Consider the following 19535-nt stretch of genomic DNA (forward strand, 5'->3'; position numbering starts at 1 on the left):
AGGTTTTCTGGATCTTAGGCTTCCTTTTTCCTGATGCATGGCACTGCTAACAGTGTCAGTCTTAGAGTATTGAGCTTCTTTGAACTTGCTGGAAAAGGGGAAGTCCTACATGGAGTGCAAGGCATTTGGGGGTAATGCTGACCTCCTTGAAGATGACAAAGCCTGATCCTCACAGTAGATTCTCTAGAATCTGGCCAAACTGGGGGAAAACATTGTACAGAGACTTTTTTTTTTTTTTACATGGACTAGAATTTATTTGCCCATGCTTTTTATACACATACATACATTCTTTTTTTGGGGGGGGTTATATTATTAAATTTTTTGTACAGAGACTTTTAAATTGATAAAATAATTTGGTCAGGATGAGGTTTAGGGACTGCCATGTGACGAGGGTAGGCAACAGGGCAGAGATCCTGCAAGTTGTGTCTTCCGAGTTCCTGAGATACAACTCTTCCCCCCCCCCGAAAGATCACATATTTTATTATTTGTTGCTTAGAGAGAGATAACAGATAAACCAAATGTGGATGCAATAAACAACTCAGCAATATAGTTGGGAACTTCTGGAAGGCCAAAGAACTATGAAGAGGCCCTTGCTGGCTCTACACTTTTGCTCTAGAGGCAACAGCAACCTTAGGAAGGTGTGAACCCAGCAGCTGCTTGATGGTTTTAAACCGCCATTCATCGCCTCCAGCTCTTCTACCAAACCAGCTAGTTTTTCCATCCGAGCAACTTGCTGATCATGTTTCACCTGCATACGAGATCCAACTCTTTTATGACATAATTTTACTATTTCCTTTAAATGGTGATGATGCTAAAGTACTTCTGCCTCCTTGCTCCCTACTGATTCCTTGTTCATGTATTAAAACGTAATTGCAATTTGCTTAAGAACACACTTACCTTCCAAATGGAAAGACACAAAGGTCAGGATGACCACAGCATCAGAATCAGCCTCAATGATGTAGGTACAATTCATATTGTTGTCATACTGCTTTGGGTAGTTTGGTGAAATGATGTAACCTGTAGAGTCAGTGAAATTACTTCCACATCCTACAGAGGAAGAAAAGGGAATTGTCATAACACCTGCTGTCACACATGGTATTGATTTTATCAGTGAAGGAAAAACTCCAATTTCCTAAATCTTCTGCTGGAATGATTGCTTTAGAGTCTTCGAATGGAAGAGGCAGAAAACGAAGAGAGGAAGAACCTCTGATTTAAAAAGAAATATTCATGTAAAATGAGATTATATCACCTTTTTAAAGGCTATAGAGTATGATGGATAAATACGACTTTCACTGCAGATATTTCATTGTAGAATACGAGTAAACACTGAATATGATACATGTGGATAAAGAAAAAGCTGATGTCATGTGATTACACCCTCTGGACAATATTCTGAACACTTAATGTTTATAAAATATATTACTCTATTATTAGAAAACTATGTTAATTACCCTTATAATTGGGCCATAAATATGACAGCTATTTTTTAAAAAATAGACTTTATCATTGTCATTTCAATTGGTTATATTTTCATTTAATGAGAATCTTAGATCTCAGAAAGAAAAAGAAGTGTCTTTCACCACGAAAATGGGAAATATCTTTATAAAATCACATCACTCCCTGTTTTATCAATATATATAAATAAAGACACTGTGCAAAAAACCAACTGTAGAAACTAAGCTGACGTCATAATTGTCTTTTTTGGCTTCCTTTACACTACCCTCATTCTTTCACTCCTGTCTGAAATATCTATTTACTGCAATGTTTCCTCTGATTTCATAAGTAAAATTATTTCCCAATATCATTTGCAGTCATGAGTAATTAATTTAATCCAAACAAGAAGCATGCACCATTGGTTACCAGTCTTCAAGGCTATTCCACTTTCCCTAAACTAATTTGTGTTTTAGGAGCCCTGGTGGTATAATCCTTGGGGTGTGGCATGGCACTGGTGTTCTGAATTGACCAGGAGCTCCTCAGGAGATAGAGTATCTCTTCTCATGAAGTTTATGCCTTTGGAATCCCAGTGGAAGGTCACTATAAGCCAGAGCTGACTAGATGGCAGTGAATAATTTTTGCTTAATGGCTAGAGAAGTAGATCTATGTTTGACTTAGAAAGGAAAATCCTGACAAGAATGTCTGCCAGTGTACATCCTCTGAGTGACAGCTGAAACATGGTAGCTACTACTCTCCCACCATGAAAATTCTGAACTCAAAGGCCTGGTAATCCGTAATTTTAATGCATGTGACGAATGTGCCATCTACCAAGCCCAGTGATGTCTACTAGTTTCTTCCTCCTGTTTTTCTGCTGAATATTTATCCCATTTGAAGATAAAGTTGTTTAAGGTCCTTGGTTACCATCACTCTTAGGAGCTCCGGGGTGCTGCAAAGGGTTATTGCGTTTGGCTGCTAACGAAAGGTTAGAAGTTCAAGTCCACTCACAAGTGTCTTGGAAGGAAGGCTGAGAGATCTACCAGCTATCACAAACCCGACAGAGTGCAATTCTATACATGGGGCACCATTAGTGGGAATGGACACATGTGCCACTGATGTGGAATCAACTTCTAGTGGCATTTTTGCCTTTTATGTAAGTTCTCAACTGTCTACTATTTAATGCAATTCCATTCTCACTGGTTTTAGGGTGACCTTCCCATGCCTTACTTCCTGCTGTTGTGTTGGTTCCAACTCATAGCAATTTCTCATCAGGCATTCAAGTACATTTTTCTAGGATGAGACTATCCATTTTTCTCTGAAGGAATGACTGGTGGATTTGAATTGTTAAACTTACAATTATTAGTTGTTTCTTTGTTGCTGTTGTTATTATTGTTAAATGTCATCAAGTCGAGTACGACTCAGAGTGATCCTATGAACAGCAGATCTGAACCTTGTCCTATGCTGTGCCATCCTCACACTTCTTGAGACACAGTAGAGCCCACTGTGGCAGTCATTGTGTCAATGCACCTGGTAAAAGTGTCTTCTTGTCCTTCCTCTCCCTTCCCGAGCATGATGTCCCTCACCAAGGAATAGCCCCCTACTAGCAACATGCCCAAAGTATGTGAGGTGAAGCCTCACATCTTTGTCTCCAAAGAGTTCTTTGGCTGTACCCTCTCTAAGACATATGTGTTCTTTTGGCCGCTCATGAGATATTCAGTGTTCCTCTCCAACACCACAGCTCAAAGGTATCAAATCTTCTTCTGTCATCCTTATTCTTTGTCCAGCTTTCAAATGCATAGCAAGTGGTTAACCAGATGCACTGATACCAAGGATGTTACTTGTGGATCCAAGTAAGATGAAGTTGCAGATAGTTTCAATCTTTTCTCCATCCATCACGATGTTACCTATTGGTCCAGTGTTAAGAATTTGTATCTTTTTGACATTGAGATGCAATCCATATCGAAGGCTTCATTCTTTGATGTTCTGCAACAAGCACTTCAAGTCCTTCTCACCTTCAGCCAACAAGGTTGTATCATCTGCATAATGCAGATTATTGATGCATCTCCCTCTTATCCTGATGCCACATTCCTCTTCATAGAGTCCGGCTTCTCTAATAATTTGCTTAGCATACAGATTGAATAAGTATGGAGAGGGAACACAACCCTGATGTACCCCCTCCTGAATTTTAAACCAGGTAGTGTTCCCTTTCTTTGTTTTCACAACAGCCTTCTGGTCTAGGAATAAGTATTCCATGAGCACAATTAAATGCTCTGAGATCCCCATTCTTCTCAATGTTAACCATAACTTGTTATTAGCCACACAGAGTGAAATGCCTTTGCCTAGTCGATAAAGCACAAATAGACATTCTTCTGGTATTCTTTACTTTCAGCCAGAATCTGACATCTGCAGTGATATCCCTGGTGCCATCTTCTAAATTCTGCATGAACTTCCGGAAGTTCCCTATCTATGGGCTGTTCTAGCCTTTTTTGAATTATCTTCAGCATTATTTTGCTTGTATGTGAAATTAATGATTTTGTTCAATAGTTTCCACATTTTGTTGATTCACCTTTCTTGGGAATGGGAGCAAACATGGATCTCTTCCAACCCATTGGCCAAATAGCTGTCTTCCATATTTACTAGCTTACACTGGTGAGTGCTACCAGGGCTGTATCTGTTAATTGAAGCAAGTAATTTCATATCCCATCAATTCTTGGGGCCTTTATTTTTTACCAGTGCCTTCAATGCAGCTTCCACTTCCTCCTTTATTACTATTGGCTCCTGCTCATATGGTACTTCCTGAAATTATTCAATGCCAGTCAATTCTTTTTGGTACAGTAATTCTGTTTATTCCCTCCATTGTCTTTTGATACTTCCTGAATCATTCAGTACATTGCCAATGTTGTTGTTGCTGTTGTTGTTGTTAAGTGCCATCAAGTCGCAGACAACTCACAATGACCCTATGAATGAAAGACGTGAACACTTGTATAACTTTCATAGTTTCTCCAGGTTCATAGGGTTTTCGGAGGCAAGCTATTACAGAAGTGGATGCTACTTCTGCTTCCAAGCTTGTTTTACTTGGAGAACTCCATAAAACACTGCCCACCATGGGTAACCATTATCTCATTTGACACAACAGTGTCACAGTGTTCAGCATCATATATTATATGACCATCAAAATATTGCCCATAAGGTCTTTTAATACTGTAAGTTCAAAATTGGCAAGTTCTATGACATGTGTTAGGCAGTCTTATTCTTAATTTTCAATTCTTTGTTTCTGTCATCCCTGGTCCAGCTACCCCCGTGTTTCCCCACCCTGACCTGCAGCCATAATCTTTCAAGGACCTTTCAAGTATTAGTGATACTTACGGCTTATAAATGATGCAGAAAAGCCCCGACCTGGTGTCCCCTGGGCCTGAAACACAGCAGTGAATGTGTTTCTCGGTGTGATGATGGAACTTGGAGCCACAGCCCCACAGCTTGTGGCTAACAGAGCTTTGTGGACTTCCTCAGTGCCTGCCCACACCTGCAGAGCCATTAACATGAGTTAAAGCTTATCCTATTCCCCTGGCAAGATCTTAATACTCTCAGACTGTAAAACCATAGTACTTGAGTGTATATATAACTAAACATTATACTAAATAATATACACAAAAATTCTCAGTATAGTCTGGGAAATTTTAAAGCTGTTTTCATCTTGTTTTATTTTTAAGTAAAATATCCCATTCTCAATTATTTCAAAGAGATTATATCCCTCTTTCTGTAGCTGGTAAGGGTTTTTTTTCCTTCTTCTTCTTCTTCAGTAGTTTTTTCTTAATTATTCCTGGGTGGCATGCTCTGAATTGGCTTTCTAACACTGAGGTAAACACACAAAATTAAAAAAATAAAAAAATCCAATGCATGCTGCTGTGGCATTTACCATTCATCCTAGGCAGAGGAAAAATTATTTGCTTTCAGAGTTCACTTCTAGATGTCTTTTGCACCATTCCAGGCTTTATAATTGTGCTGAGCAGGGAAGATTGAAGACTAGCAGTCTAATGCTATCTTATTTAGTCCAGAAGTCTTTATCTAAGGAATTTCTAAAATTGTACTTTCACAACTGGAATGTTTGTAGGCTCTAGTTAAGTATACAAATTTGATGCTGACTCATTCCATGAGAAGTAGGTTCATTTATTTCATACAAAAAGCAGTTAGTAAGAGTATTTTAGGAAACACATATTATACAAAGATATGGAATGCTCAGTTAAAAAGCAAATATGGATCAATAAGATACAAACTATAATTTAAGAGTTAATAAGATAACATAAAATTATAACAACAATAATGTCCATAAAATTCACCACTACCTCTCATTGGGTGATTTTATCTTTTGAATGATGGTATATTATTACTAGATTGTATTACTGTTAATCTTTAAAAACAGCACTATAAAAATAGGAATTATGCTTTCTATATTATTGCTGACGACACTGAAATTTGTATTAAAGTGAAAAGAGCTAAAAAGAAAAACGTTTTAAAAAAAGAAGCTAAAATAAGGGGAAGAAATGCTGAGGTAACAAGAAAAAGTAACTGAATGTTACTGAATGAAGAAGAAGATTAACTGGATGTTTAAAATAACTTATATAAGAACAAGCAAGTGGTGAGTGGAAGAGATGTGAGTGAAATCCAGTCTCTGTGACTTTAATGTCAGTACTCTTTCTACTAAAGGACATGTAGAATCTTAGAGCATAAAAGATAAGAGTATGAAGTGGTTTTATCATTCAATCATCATGGTCAGAAAATGATGAATCAGTACCACATGAACAGTGTGACTTCAGAGTCTTGCTGGCTGGACCATTGCCATGAGTCATATATGGCTCTCTTGGGATCTTTGCAATTTGTGGGCTCTCAATGCTCCAAGGAAAGGCTGCCACTAGCCTCATCTCCAGTCCTCTATACTTTTTATGGTGTGCTTTATGTTTTGCCTGTGATGGGGCTTTACAACCCAAAGGGCACTTGTCCTTGAAGATCTATCAGAAAATAAAACAAAAAGCAACAAATGTCCCTCGCCTTCTCTTTATCTTCCACAGGAAGGAAGAGCCACATGCTTATGAGAATTTAAGCTCCAAAAGCAATCTGCATTGCCTATGAATTAACAAAAAAGTGGCTACAAGGATGTGTGTTATGATTCACTTTTTAGCAGTTGAATTTTTCCACTTAAGAAATCCAAATAACAAATTGTCCTTTTCTTACTCTGAGTGGTAATGAGCCATTTCTAATCTAAATGTTTATGTTCAAGAAACCAGCCCAGCTCCAGTTAAATAAACAAGAGTACTCGCCTTCACAAAGCTGTCCTGACACTGCCCATCACTGCTGGGGATGAGGAAGTTGCTGTCAAAGCTGATCTCCCAGTGTTTACTTTCATGGGTGATGACTGTCCATGAGCATCTGCTGTTCTCAGGGAAATTCTGAGGCCAGTGAGGGGATCTGATGGTGCCATTGTCTGAGTGGAGTATTCCCCCACAACCTGAAATAATAATAATAAATAATATTACTGTTATTATTATTATTATTAATGATTAAAACTCATTAATGTTCCAAGAGAAAAAAAAACCATTTTTATAACCTAAGACTTGTAGGGAAGGAATAGTTCCAAAGGTGATATTTCTGTTTCTTTTCTCTCACATGCATGTCATTGGTTTTTGTCCAGCTGTACAGCAAGAACTCTCTATAAATGTAAGAAAACTGGATAAATTGTGTATACTGCACTGAAACAGATGAGGGACTGAACAATTTAAAAGCGATGTATGATAGGGTAATATGGTTATCACAAGAGTCCACAATTAAAGTTGCCTAGTGGAATGTACTTGGGGTGGTGGGAGGGGTGTGGGGGGATTATGTACCAGGGAGCGAGTCTTTCTTTTAGTTTTGAAAGAAAGGAGCAAACTGAGGGGGTGGGGGGAAAGGGCTGGGCGGGTAGAGAACCACAGCAATGAATAAATGGAAATCCAAGTTCTCTGTAAATGTTCATTAAAATTATTTTTTAAAAAAGATATATTAAACCCAGAGGTAAGCTCTTGTGGTGATGTTGTTATATTCCATTGGATCAGAACTGACTCAGAGCTAACCGTCCATTGGGTTTGCAGAGTCAGTAAACTGCACAGAAGATTGCCCATCTCTCTCCAACAGAGCAGCTGATGGACTCCAATCACATGAATTCAGGTTGGCAGTTCAGCTCATTAGTAGGCCACTAAGACCACTAAAATGTACAGTAAAGAGGATAGACGTCTATATTGTCTTCAAAGAGCAAATATTTGACTTTCCTGAGGTAATATAATAGTTACAGTATCTTTCTCTCTTTCATTCATTTATTATTGAGTTGGAACTAACTCATACTTGATCCTCTGGTAGGTTTTCAGAGGCTGTAAATCCCAAGGGAAGGTTGGCAGTGTAACCCCCTATGTACTAGGCTACCAGAGCTCCAAAGCCAAATTCCTTATTTTATACCAGTAACTTATGAGAACCTGGTGGCCTAGTGGCAAGAAAATGCACTCCAATCCAGAAGACACATGGTTTGAGGCCACCAGCTGCTCTGTTGGAAAAGGATGAAACTGCCTCTGAAAACCCACTGTAGGGTCTGCTATGGGTTGGCTCTGACTCTATGGTACACAACAACAACGACAACTCATGAGAATACAATTCTCTACTCATTTGTAATTTTATTGTAATATACTTAATTCAAGACCATTGTTTTGAAATAGGGAACATTATTTTGCTAAACAAGGTGACTCTATTTGTATTGAAATGATTAATGGAATAAACAACATGGATATATAAAATAGGAAAAAAATCTAGAATTAGCTTATAATACGTATCTCAGAGATGACCAAGAAAAATGTGAACTCAAACAAAACCAAAAAATTCAGGTAAACAAGGACATAAAAAGACATATCTTTTTCTTTTCTATCCTTAGAAAATTAGAGATTCAACCAAAAAAATCTTCTCTGACTTTAATAGTAACCAGTGTTAACTGGAGAAAGTTTGATTTTTCTGACAGATTTTTTTTAAGAAATCTGACTCTGCAGTAAGAAACTTAATGCAAGAATTTACTGAACAATATACAAAAGCACACAAATCCTTCCATTTCCTGAGAATTTTCATGAAGTTAATACTTTATTTGCACAGAGCTACTGTTTCCTATCAAGTCTAAGACCTTTTGAGTCAGCATCCACATTTTACAAGCACAGCGTTCAGTCTACTTCCAATATTTTAAACTGCTTGGGACACATCCAACAAACATCTACCACTGACAAATTCTTGTTCTGATATGTTCTTTTGTCCATGGAGATGACATGGTGAAGTGTGAAAATCAATGTTTCTGGGCTGACCTATCTTTACTTAAATCTTGACTCTACCAACTATTAACTATGTGAACTGGACCAACTGTCACCTCACCTAACTCAGTTTCTGCCCATGCAAAGTATAGAAAACATATATTGATGTTGTGTATTTTTTGCAAAGTTACTATATTTGTTTACAAGTATAAATTTTTAGAATCATGCCTAACAAAGCATAAGTAATTAGTTGCATATTTGTTGGATTAATTAATACCTTTGAAAAATAGATCATAAAAAAAAGTAAGTACGGATAATGTTTCTTTTACCTAAAGTTTGTGTGGTCCATGTAGCATAAAATCCACCATTTTGCACTGAATGGTCTGAATTAAAAATCACCACCAGTTGGTTGGATCCAGACTGGATTGCCCTGGGGCTTGAACTTCCGCAGTACCGTCCTATTATGGGTGATCCAGGAGAGCCACCATTCATGATGGTGACTGAGTCCCAAGAACAAGTGGTGTGGGGTTCAATGTCAAAGTCATTAAATGTAAGCTGGAGGAGAAAAAAAATAGTGAAGATGCATTCTAAGTTGTGAGTTTATCTACCTTGAGGTTGTTACCCTTAAAAAATTTTGCTTTTAACTTTAAAAAATTCTTTTAACTTTTCCGCTTATTTATGTCTTTTTTTCTTCACCTCTGTTCTGTTCTTGTTGGAGATTTTCTTAAAAGTTTTGAGACAGGGTATTTCTCCAGGAATAGGAATATGATTTACTTTCTATGTATAGCTTCTCCTGTGATTGAAAAAAAGTGCTCAGTCATCACTAATTATAGATTTGTAGGTGCTAAAATATACATCTTAATGAGAGAATTTTACAGAGAAAATAATGAAATACTGTTTTCTGACTGCAGGATGCGAAGCCTATTTATTCCTATTCCTTGCTCATTACTGGTGTGAGTTCTTTATCATCCTTTAGATTATTAGAACTCACCGTGATGGTGTGGCCCTGTGGAGCTTCCAAGAGCCAAGAACAGTGAGTCAAGCTGTTATAGGCGGCTGGATAGTTGGGGCTTGAAATCATTCCACTTTCACCTATCTGTATCCCGCCACAATCTGAAAATGAGATAACATAAAAGGAAAAGAAACAACTGCTAAGACAAAATAAGTAGTACTCAGAGATTATACAATAAAAAAAATAAATGAATAAATAAAATTATATATAAGGGTACAATTCAGTAGGGGATGAAAAGAGTATCATATTGCTTCTACATCACAAAGACAAGCTTAAGTTTAACACAGAGGGAAGATAATTAGTGTTATAAATAGAGAAAAAAATAGATGTATGGCAGTAAATGCAGCAGAGCATCAATAAATGGTACTGTCTTTCTTGAAAGGAACTGGGCCACTGGGGGGGGAAGTGTAAGTTTGAAGAATACAATTAGTACAATAATTAGAAATGTTATTATTTGATGTTAAGCGTATGTATTCACAAATAAGTCATCAGATTAAACACAAATCAGTAAACAAATTGAAATACAGATAGATTTGAAGCATAGTATCTTCTGGTGTCTAACACAATTAATATTGCTTTTTGAGGCCTCTATTTTCTTTTGACATGATAAATAGTTTATAACTGCCAAGATGGTTGAGTGAGCAGATATTGATCAATGTGCTGCCTCCTCCAAGCAATTTTATGGTTATAAAAAAGAAATATTAGACAAAATGTGTTGTTATATGGCCAAACTCAATGGCATTTCTAAAATGCACAAGCAATAAAACTCAAGTCTATGTTCATTGAGTCAATTCTGACTCATAGTGATCTTCCGGGGCAGAGCAGAACTGTTCACATGAGGCTTCTAAGGCTGTGCACTTTTTGTGGAAGCACATACAACCGTATCTTTCTCCCAGAGAGGCCAGTGGGTTTGAGCTAGTGTCTTTTCAGTGGCTATCGAAGCACCTGACCATTTCACTATCAAGGTGTCTTCCTAAGAAACACCAGCTCTATCAGCACTACTCACAGACTTCAAGTGAGAACTGACTCATAGCTGACCTTCCAGCTATGGGTTTCTGAGGCTGTAAATCACACAGGAAGAGATAATCCATCTTTCTCTCATGGAGCTGCTGCTACTGGGGGATACAAACTTCCAGAGAGGCATGGCCTTTGGACTAGCAGTACAACATAGCATGGACTATGTCACCAGGGCTCCCTCATAAGCAATAAATGAAAATTTGGATGGATGTGTTCATACAGAAAGTGTGGCTGTCAGATAGGATATGAAAACCAAGATATGGGTTCTCAGGTTTGGGATCTGAATTTCAAATGATCAGAAAAGAAAGGAAGATATTTCCCCAACCAAAGGGAAAGCTAGAAATGAGATGTTTACATGACATTGAAGATCACATCATTGAAAAGATATTACAAAAGCTCCTATTGGCCCAGGGAAACAGCAACGACTAGTGCTGCCTGTCTTGGGTTGAAATTTCAGGTACAAATAACCAATTTAATGGATGAATAATCCAACATATTAGCAGACAATAAAAAAATATTATTCCCTGGAAGAATCTATCTTTAAAATTCAAGAATGATTTTACAAGAGAAACATCTTTTAATATAATTTATTACATTAATAAATTAAAGGAGGCCAAAATGAAATCACTCCAATGTATAGAGAAAAAAAATCACTTGATGAAATGTAAAATTCATTTGTGACATAGTAAGAATGAAAGATATTTTCTTTAATCTAATGTTGCTGTTATGTGCCATAGAGTCAGAATCGACTCATACCTGATGTTCTTGCAGGTTTTCAGAGGCTATAAATAACCTGGGAGGAGATTGTCTGCTTTTCTCCTGTGAAGTAGCTGGTGGGTTCTACTTGCGTGCTTTGGCAGTAAAATCCTTACTACAAGGCCCCCAGAGCTCCCTAATCTGATGAGAGGCATTTCATTGAGAATCCAAGAGCAATCGGTATATTTCACAACTAAATACCATACATTCCCATGAAGGTGAGAAATAAGTTGCTGCTGTTTTTTCTGCTCACTTTATTATCATGGTGGACATAGGCAGCACAATAAGACAAGAGTAAGAGTTAAGTGTTAGGATTGGAAGATAAAAGTATTATCAGTTGCATAAGATAATGATTGTCTCCATGGAAAACCCAAAGGGGATCTATTGACACAAGCTAAGACTAATAAGTATATAACAAGTTTTCTGGATAAAAAAAAAAGAAATGTATAAAAAGGAAAGTACCTAGATAACTGCAAAAACCACTTAGAAAATGTCCTTTACCTCCTGCCAAAATCTTATTGGCATCAGCAACAAAACTAGTAACTACCCAGAAATTAGCTTAACAATGTTTTGTGAGACCATATGGGGTGGGGGGGGGAATTGCAAAAAAATTGTTGAAGTTTTTTATCTATTATTTTACCATTATTGTTTGAGAGCTTAAACAGGAACCTTACCTGTAAAGGAATATCCTGCATGGAATCCAATATATTCTACCTGTTGATTGGTGACAAAATGTATCCAGACCTGAGGATAAGGTATGACCAAAGGCACTGCAGGTTTTGAATGTCCACAAAATCTCCAGATCAAAGGCCCATCAGCATCTCCTATATAAAATAACACACCAAAAGCCAATATTATACAGTTAGTGAAACAAATTGTATATGATATTCCTTATAAAATACATTTTATTATTTTAAAATAAATATATCATATGTGAAGGAAGACTCAATAATCTGCATTGTGAAAATTGCACAACCTTGCTTGCCCAAAGTGAAGAAGACTTGAAATCCTTGCTATAGATGATCAAAGGCTGCAGCCTTTAATATGGATTACACCTTAACATCAAGAAAACAAGAGTCCTCACTATTTAATCTATAGGCAACAGGTAGAGAAAAGATTAAAAATAGAGAAAAGACTGAAGTTGTCAATTATTTCCTCTTGCTTTGATCTACAATCAGCACCATTGGTATCAGTAGTCAAAAGATTAGGTGATGTATTGCATTGGGAAAATCTACTATCAGGGACATCTCTCCAACGTTCTAAGGAACAATGATGTTAGTCTAAAGACTAAGGTGCATCTGATACAAACAATGATTTCTTTCAAGTATTTGCTATGCAATTGAAAATTGGACAATGAATAAGGATGACAGAAAAAGAAGTGATGTCTTTGTGTTGTGGTGGTGGTGAAGAATACTGAATATCCCATTGTCAAGAGACTATCAAGAGAACAAACACGTATACTTTGAAGAAAATGTAATGAAGTGTGTTTTGCACTTGATCTTAGCCAAAAGTGCAAAAAAAAAAAAATACAATCAAGTATGTTTTGAAGAAAAATATGCTTAGAGACAAGAATAATGAAGCTTCATCTCACATGTTTTGGACACGTTGTTAGGAGGGGCCAGCCCTTGGAAAAGAACATCATGTTTGGAAAGGTGGAGAATTAGCAAAAGAGAGAAAGACCTTTAGGGAGGTGAACTGACAGTGACTAACAATGATTCCAAGTATATCAGAGATCATGAGAGTGGTTCAGGATAGGGCAAAGTTCAGAACTGTTGTTTACTAGCCTAGTATGAGTCATGCTTGACTGAATGGAGAGCCAATAGGAAATATTTGTAATAAACCAAATGCTATTTCAGGTTCAAACTGGAATTCACTCTGAGGCACCAAGGCAATCCTAAAAGGTTTATCTGATTCTTGCTTTGTTGACCCCTCCTTCCTAAGTTAAGGGGAAGATTTTCCATAGAAAGAGTTTGGCTTTATTGTACTGAATTCTCTTTGTGATTTACTTCCTGATAATCTTCAATAAAGATACTGGGAAGCTGGAATAGGGGTCTTTAGTGGAAAATTGCTGGCCTCCTGTTTCTTATGCTCTCTGTTCTATCTCATTCTTGTTCATTTGTCTCACTATTACTAATTATAAAAATACTTTACCCTTGGTCTGCAACAACTGCCAATAATGTACAGTGATAGAACTTACTAAAAGGAATAAATTTGGAAGTGTGCTTCTTTTAGAAATAAGAGGTATTATACCAATACTGACAAAATATATCAAAAAGGGAAAAGATCTGATAACCACTTAAATTTTTAATCTTTCTTCATTGTGTATAGTCAATTAAAAGAATATTCAGTATTTATGCTTAGAACTGACAGACTAAATTTTTTTTTCAGTGTTACCTTGATGAACTTTTAAAGCATGACTCAAATTTCAGTTTCTTTTTTATAAATCTAGATTCATGGAAAACAATGAATCCTTTTTTTCCCCCCAACAGTTAAAGTATAAGCTGTCTATCAGCTTGTTCCCACATTATGCTCATATTCTCTTTCCTCCTGTAAATATATGCTTTATTAACATACGGGATAAATAAGAATGTGGATTAATCTGTACTCCTAAAGGTTCAATGAGTTCTTTATTATCCCAAAATATAAAGAGAAGAAGGAAGCTTCTGAAGCTAATGTACTTAGCTAGAGAGGATGTTCTAGAGCTTTTATAGTAAACAGTGCTGGCTACCTTTAAGAAAATAAAAGAATTTTGATAAAGTGAGAATTTGTAAGTGGAAGCATCTTAAGAGAATTATGTTTTATCAAGTACATCTCAATTTTTTTCTGTTACGAAAAATTGACTGCTTTGGGAATAATTCCCCAAATCACTTCCATGTGCTTGTCCATCTGGTACACTGTAAAACTCCCCAGGACTTCAAAGACTAAGTAGGCATCCTCGGGCTTTTTATAAATCTTAAAAGTAGAGAACACTGCTGATACATTCTGGCTATGTTAAGTTCCAGTCTCCTCGGAAAGGAGTCTGGAGGAGTAGAATAAAGTTTCAGGATATTCCCTGTGCTCATTATGATGGTTGAGGCAAATGGAAATCTCACATCAGTAACTCTTCTGCATTATGAAACCAATCAACTGATGCTTGAACCTAGTTGTAAACACGGTCCCGTCTCACCTTCTGTTCATCAGAGCATATTTCCTTCATCTGGGCACAGAATTACAACTTTATTTGCACAATATTCTCTGGTATTTTCTACTAAAGCTACGGGAGATAGTTCATTCTTGGTTGGCTAGAGGTATAAGAAGAACATTGTAGGGAAATTGCTTCTGGATTGAACTCACCTACTCGAAACTCGAGGACATCAAAATCACAGTCTTGGTGGCTTTCTATGTGGAAAACCTCAAAATGAATGTAAATAGATGAATTTCCCTGACTTGGATTACTGAGGCTCCATTCACAGTTCAGGTTTCTTGAGTAATTGTTGACACCATTATAGCCAGGAGAAGTAAAGTTTCCTTCTGGGAAATCTATAAGGGATCCACCACACACTAAGAAGACAAAAGAGAAAATACTGTGACTGAAGACACAAACAATACAAGAACAATAAGCGGTAACCAATGACATGATTTGTTTCCCTAAAAAAAAGCCAGTGGTGGTGTTAGAAGGCTGACTTGCGCACATAATGCATATAAGATGTCCCTTTATGTTTACAAAGAAAGGATGGAAATGAAGAAACAGATTCTTTAGACTCTGGCAGGCATAGTGAGCGAGTTGGATTTGGCATTGCATAAATTATTTCATCACTTACGCCTATCATTCACTGACACTTAATTTGGAGAAACATCCAAATATAACTGTTAAAGGTCTTATTGTTTCTAATGAAATTGTTGTAATTGTTGTGTACCATTGAGTTGGAAATGACCCATAGCTGACCCTCTGGTGGGTTTTCAGAGGTTGTTAATTGCACAAGAGGAGGTTGTCCATTCTATTCAATTAGATCACTCAATTCCAGAGTTTAATAAGATAACACAAAGAATCTTGTAATAGTAGAAGAGCCAATGACTTTGACCTCTTTAACATAGGAACAGGTAACACTTTTATCAATAAAGTAATTAAGAATTTTTTAAAAAAATCCGTTTCCGCTATTGTAAAATTAGAAAAGCATTAGATAATAACACAAATCCAGGAAGCAAAGGGTTATTTAAAATTACACCAAGCTTAACTTTAAAATGCTTTGGACCGAATGTGATACTCCTGCCTCTTATAAATTTCACAGGGGTAGGATGGTCAAGAAACAATGCTATTTGTCTCCCTTTGATTAAAATATGTAATTTCTAGAGTAAGTTGCCTTCTTTCAGAACAAAAATAAAAGCAAATAATAATAATAATCTAATTGATGGCATTGTGTGGAAGTGAACTAAGACATTCAATAGTATTTTTATAAGCTTTTCATTCACAGCAGCCGTTTTCTTTCTGAAGCTCATAGGTTGTGTTTTGTGTTGGGTTTTCTCCCCTTTCCTGGGTTAAATTTCCCATCTGGTGAGGTATATTTTCCTTAAGCAAAAGATCTCAAGTGCAATGTTCATTAATAAAGTAAAAAGAGAAGGCTCTGGTGCTGTTGGCAGTGATTTTGAGGCATCTCTAGTGCATCAACAATCTGCATTATGCAGATTCCACAACCCTGCTTGCTGAAACTAAAGAGGACCTGAAGTGCTTGCTCCAGAAGGTCAAGGACCATAGTCTTCAATATGGATGAGGCTCAATATCAAGAAAACAAAGATTCTCGCACTGGGCCAATTGGAAGCATTGGGATGGATGATAAAGAGATTCAGATTGTTAACAGCTTTAGTTTGCTTGGCTCCACAGTCAACACTCCTGGCACCAGCAGCTAGGAAATGAAAAAACATATTTTGATGGAAAAGTCTGCTGTTAGGGACCTCTCCAAAGTACTGAATAGCAATGGTGTCACTATGGAGACTAAGATACACCTGATACAGGCCACGGTGTTTACAATCACTTGCTATGCATCAGAGAGCTGGACAATGACTAGGGAGGATAGAAGGAGAATTGATGCCTTTGAGCTGTGGTGCTGGAAAAGAGTATTGAACATATCATGGACTGCTAAGAAAATGAACAGGTTCACCCTGCAGAGGGTTAAATCAGGCTGCTCCTTTGTCTGACATACTTTGGACATGGTGCAAGGAGGGACCAGTCCTTGGAGAAGGACATCAAGCTTGAGGTGGTGGAGGGACAGTGCAGGAGGGGAAGACCCTCTATGAGGAGGGTTGATTCAGTGACTTGGCTAATGGGGATAGATGTGTCAGAGACTGTTAGATTGGCACAGGATAGAGCAGGGTTTAGGGATATTATAAATATGGTCACTATGAGTCGCAGGTGATTCGATGGCACATAACAACAACAACTGTATCAGATTAAAATAAGATGCATACACAACCTCCCTGCTTACCTGCATCTTCATTGGAAGTGTAGGAAGCAATGAAGCCCCCATATGGCCTGGATCCATCAGTGAAATAAACAACTTTCATTGTATTTCCTGAGGAATTTATGTGGTCACTTACATTCACATTACTACACAGTTTTTCCAGTTGGGGTGAGTTAGTTCTAAGGCCATTGTATACCTGTTGGAAATAAAAGGCAGTTTAACCTTTGGAGACACAGTCCATCTTACAGTATATTTTCTAGGGGGTGATATTCACAGCCCAAATCAATTTCTTTATGAGAAAACCCTGAACTGAAGTGAATTACTTAACAATACAGGTTCCTATCTCAGGGGTATAAGCAATTCAGTTCCTCAGCACATTCTGTGGCCTTGGGGTCATTTTACTGAAATAAAAGTAGGGCAATAATGTCTACCTGCCATGCAGTAACAAATGAAAAATGGCTGCACACTTTGCAATGGAAAATTATGTTCTAAATGTAAAGTAGATATTCCAGTATGCTTACATTTTCATTTCAGAGTTCACCAATGGGCAGTTTTTCCATAACAATTCACTACAATCTTTGAGATTGGGAAAGAAAGTTTAAATGTTGGTCTCTTCCATGTGAAGTACATAATAATCCAAGTATTTCAAAACAGCTTGAAAAGTAATTTTACAAATCAATCTTATCATAAACACCATATTTCTCTAATTATATATTGATTCAAAACAATTTTCTTACTAATTTAAATTTTTGATAAATGGACTAGAGTATTATTAGTCCCCAAACCTTAAACAGTACCTCCAGTTATGCGCATAGTTACAGTAGCTGGAAAAATATTAGCCTACTGCCTTACAAAACCAAAGAACTGGGGTGGCTTAGTGCATGATGTGTTAAGTTACTAATCAAAAGGTTGGTGGTCAGTTAGGACAAATACTGTCATAAACCATTATTGTAGAAATAGAAAGATAACTAGTAAAATGTATATGAGGATCCTAGGGGGGGAGAGGAGGACCAAGGGGTGAGGATGGGCAGGGAGTAATCATAGCGTCACACAAATGGGTAGAGGGAGGGGGTGGTAAAGGAAATGGGAAAGATTCAGTGTGAAAAACAATGGATATGAAGTTTGAAAGCAAACTAATATAAAAATAAGAAGTTTATTAAAAAAATGTTTGATGGTCAAATCCATCAGCTGCTTGTAGGGCGAAAGATGGATAGTCTTTACCTTGTTGAAATAGGTGAAAGGAAGGATAATGTGAAGTGGATGGAAGAGCAGACATTGTGTATATTGTAACTAACAATGAAGAACAGGATATGGATGACTGATTGGGGAAAACAGAAACAACAAAATAATTCCCAACCTCCGACACACAAAGGGGTTCTTATGAGTTGGACTGAACTCAAAGGCAGTGGCTTTTTATTTTGTTACAAAACCAAAGTGAATTATCAATATGCCTGCTTTTCAGTTAAAAAAAAATCCAGATGCACCTAAACAAACTATTGTTTGATTGATGTTTCTTTTTCTAAAAAAGATTTAATAGCTCACAGTCAGAAATAATCACTCAGACTGTGCCATTAAAAGCAAGGCAGAAAGAAAATTGAATTAAGAATAAAAGATACACATTCATTCTTTACTTAATTGGTCATTTAGCCTTGTGGGGATTTCTGGTTTAAAACACCTCTCCACGTAGATCCTGGCCCCAGACACACACAGCACTGCCTTGTCCTGTAAGAAATATTGTAATGCCAGACTGCAGATCACTCCACTTAGAGTATCTGAACCATCAGCACAACCCTCGTGGGCATATAGTAAGATTCCTGTTTCCCCATGAAGACTCAACACAGAAAGGTTATTTTTTTATAATCTCTTTATGATCAATTTTCCCAAGTCACAGAGATCTTAATGGATTTTAGAATTCAAACCAGTTCTTTGATTCCAATCTATGTAACAATACAAAGTGAAACATAAAATGACAAATGTTTCAATGACATATTAAATACAGGACTAGGTAGTACATAGCCAGACTCAAAAGGGTCTGTTAGTAACTACAGCTTTAAGAGAACTAATTGGGAAACTGTAAGTTTAATTGGAACCAAAGTGATTCCATTTTGCAGACCTTCTGAACCTACCTACTCTGTGTGTTCCAGAAAACAGCAATAATGGGATTAATTTTTAACCCTAGATAGGATTTTATGACCATCTGTAGGAGGAAGCAGTTAAAACAAGTTGTATTAGAAAGGTAAAAAATGACCCCAGGTCCTTTAAAGTGCTGTGACTCCTCTCAACTAGCCAACATAGAATGGAAAAATATCCTACTTTTCTTGGTGGGTCCCAATCACTAACATTTTTTTTAGAGGTGCAATATGTAACACATCACGACTTCAGAGCTCTTTAAATGTACTAACTTTACTTCTTTCTACTCAGTTACTACTTGACCATTGGGCAGAAAAAAAAACCTGCCTCATAGGGTTTTTAAGACTGTGATCTTTAGAGAAATAGACTACCTCAGCTTTTCTACCCCACAGAATGAATGGTGCATTTGACAAATCTAATTTTTTTGAAAAGCAAACAAACAAA

General features: G+C 37.0%; 1 protein-coding gene across 1 annotated transcript in view; it reads right to left on the reverse strand.

Annotated features, from left to right (window-relative positions):
* Positions 1-19535, reverse strand: part of LOC102869221 (cubilin-like) — a 396294-nt gene that overhangs the window by 74589 nt on the left and 302170 nt on the right. The window contains exons 49-56 of the mRNA XM_006894323.1: positions 16986-17157; positions 14860-15066; positions 12201-12350; positions 9733-9854; positions 9071-9296; positions 6747-6934; positions 4798-4954; positions 898-1047 (exon numbers count right to left, since the gene is read on the reverse strand). Of these exons, the coding sequence (XP_006894385.1) occupies positions 898-1047; positions 4798-4954; positions 6747-6934; positions 9071-9296; positions 9733-9854; positions 12201-12350; positions 14860-15066; positions 16986-17157 (1372 nt within the window). The remainder of the gene's footprint in view (positions 1-897; positions 1048-4797; positions 4955-6746; positions 6935-9070; positions 9297-9732; positions 9855-12200; positions 12351-14859; positions 15067-16985; positions 17158-19535) is intronic.

Source organism: Elephantulus edwardii, unplaced genomic scaffold, assembly GCF_000299155.1.
Source record: "Elephantulus edwardii isolate Elephantulus edwardi_28Jun2011 unplaced genomic scaffold, EleEdw1.0 scaffold00139, whole genome shotgun sequence".
NCBI classification, from domain to species: domain Eukaryota; kingdom Metazoa; phylum Chordata; class Mammalia; order Macroscelidea; family Macroscelididae; genus Elephantulus; species Elephantulus edwardii.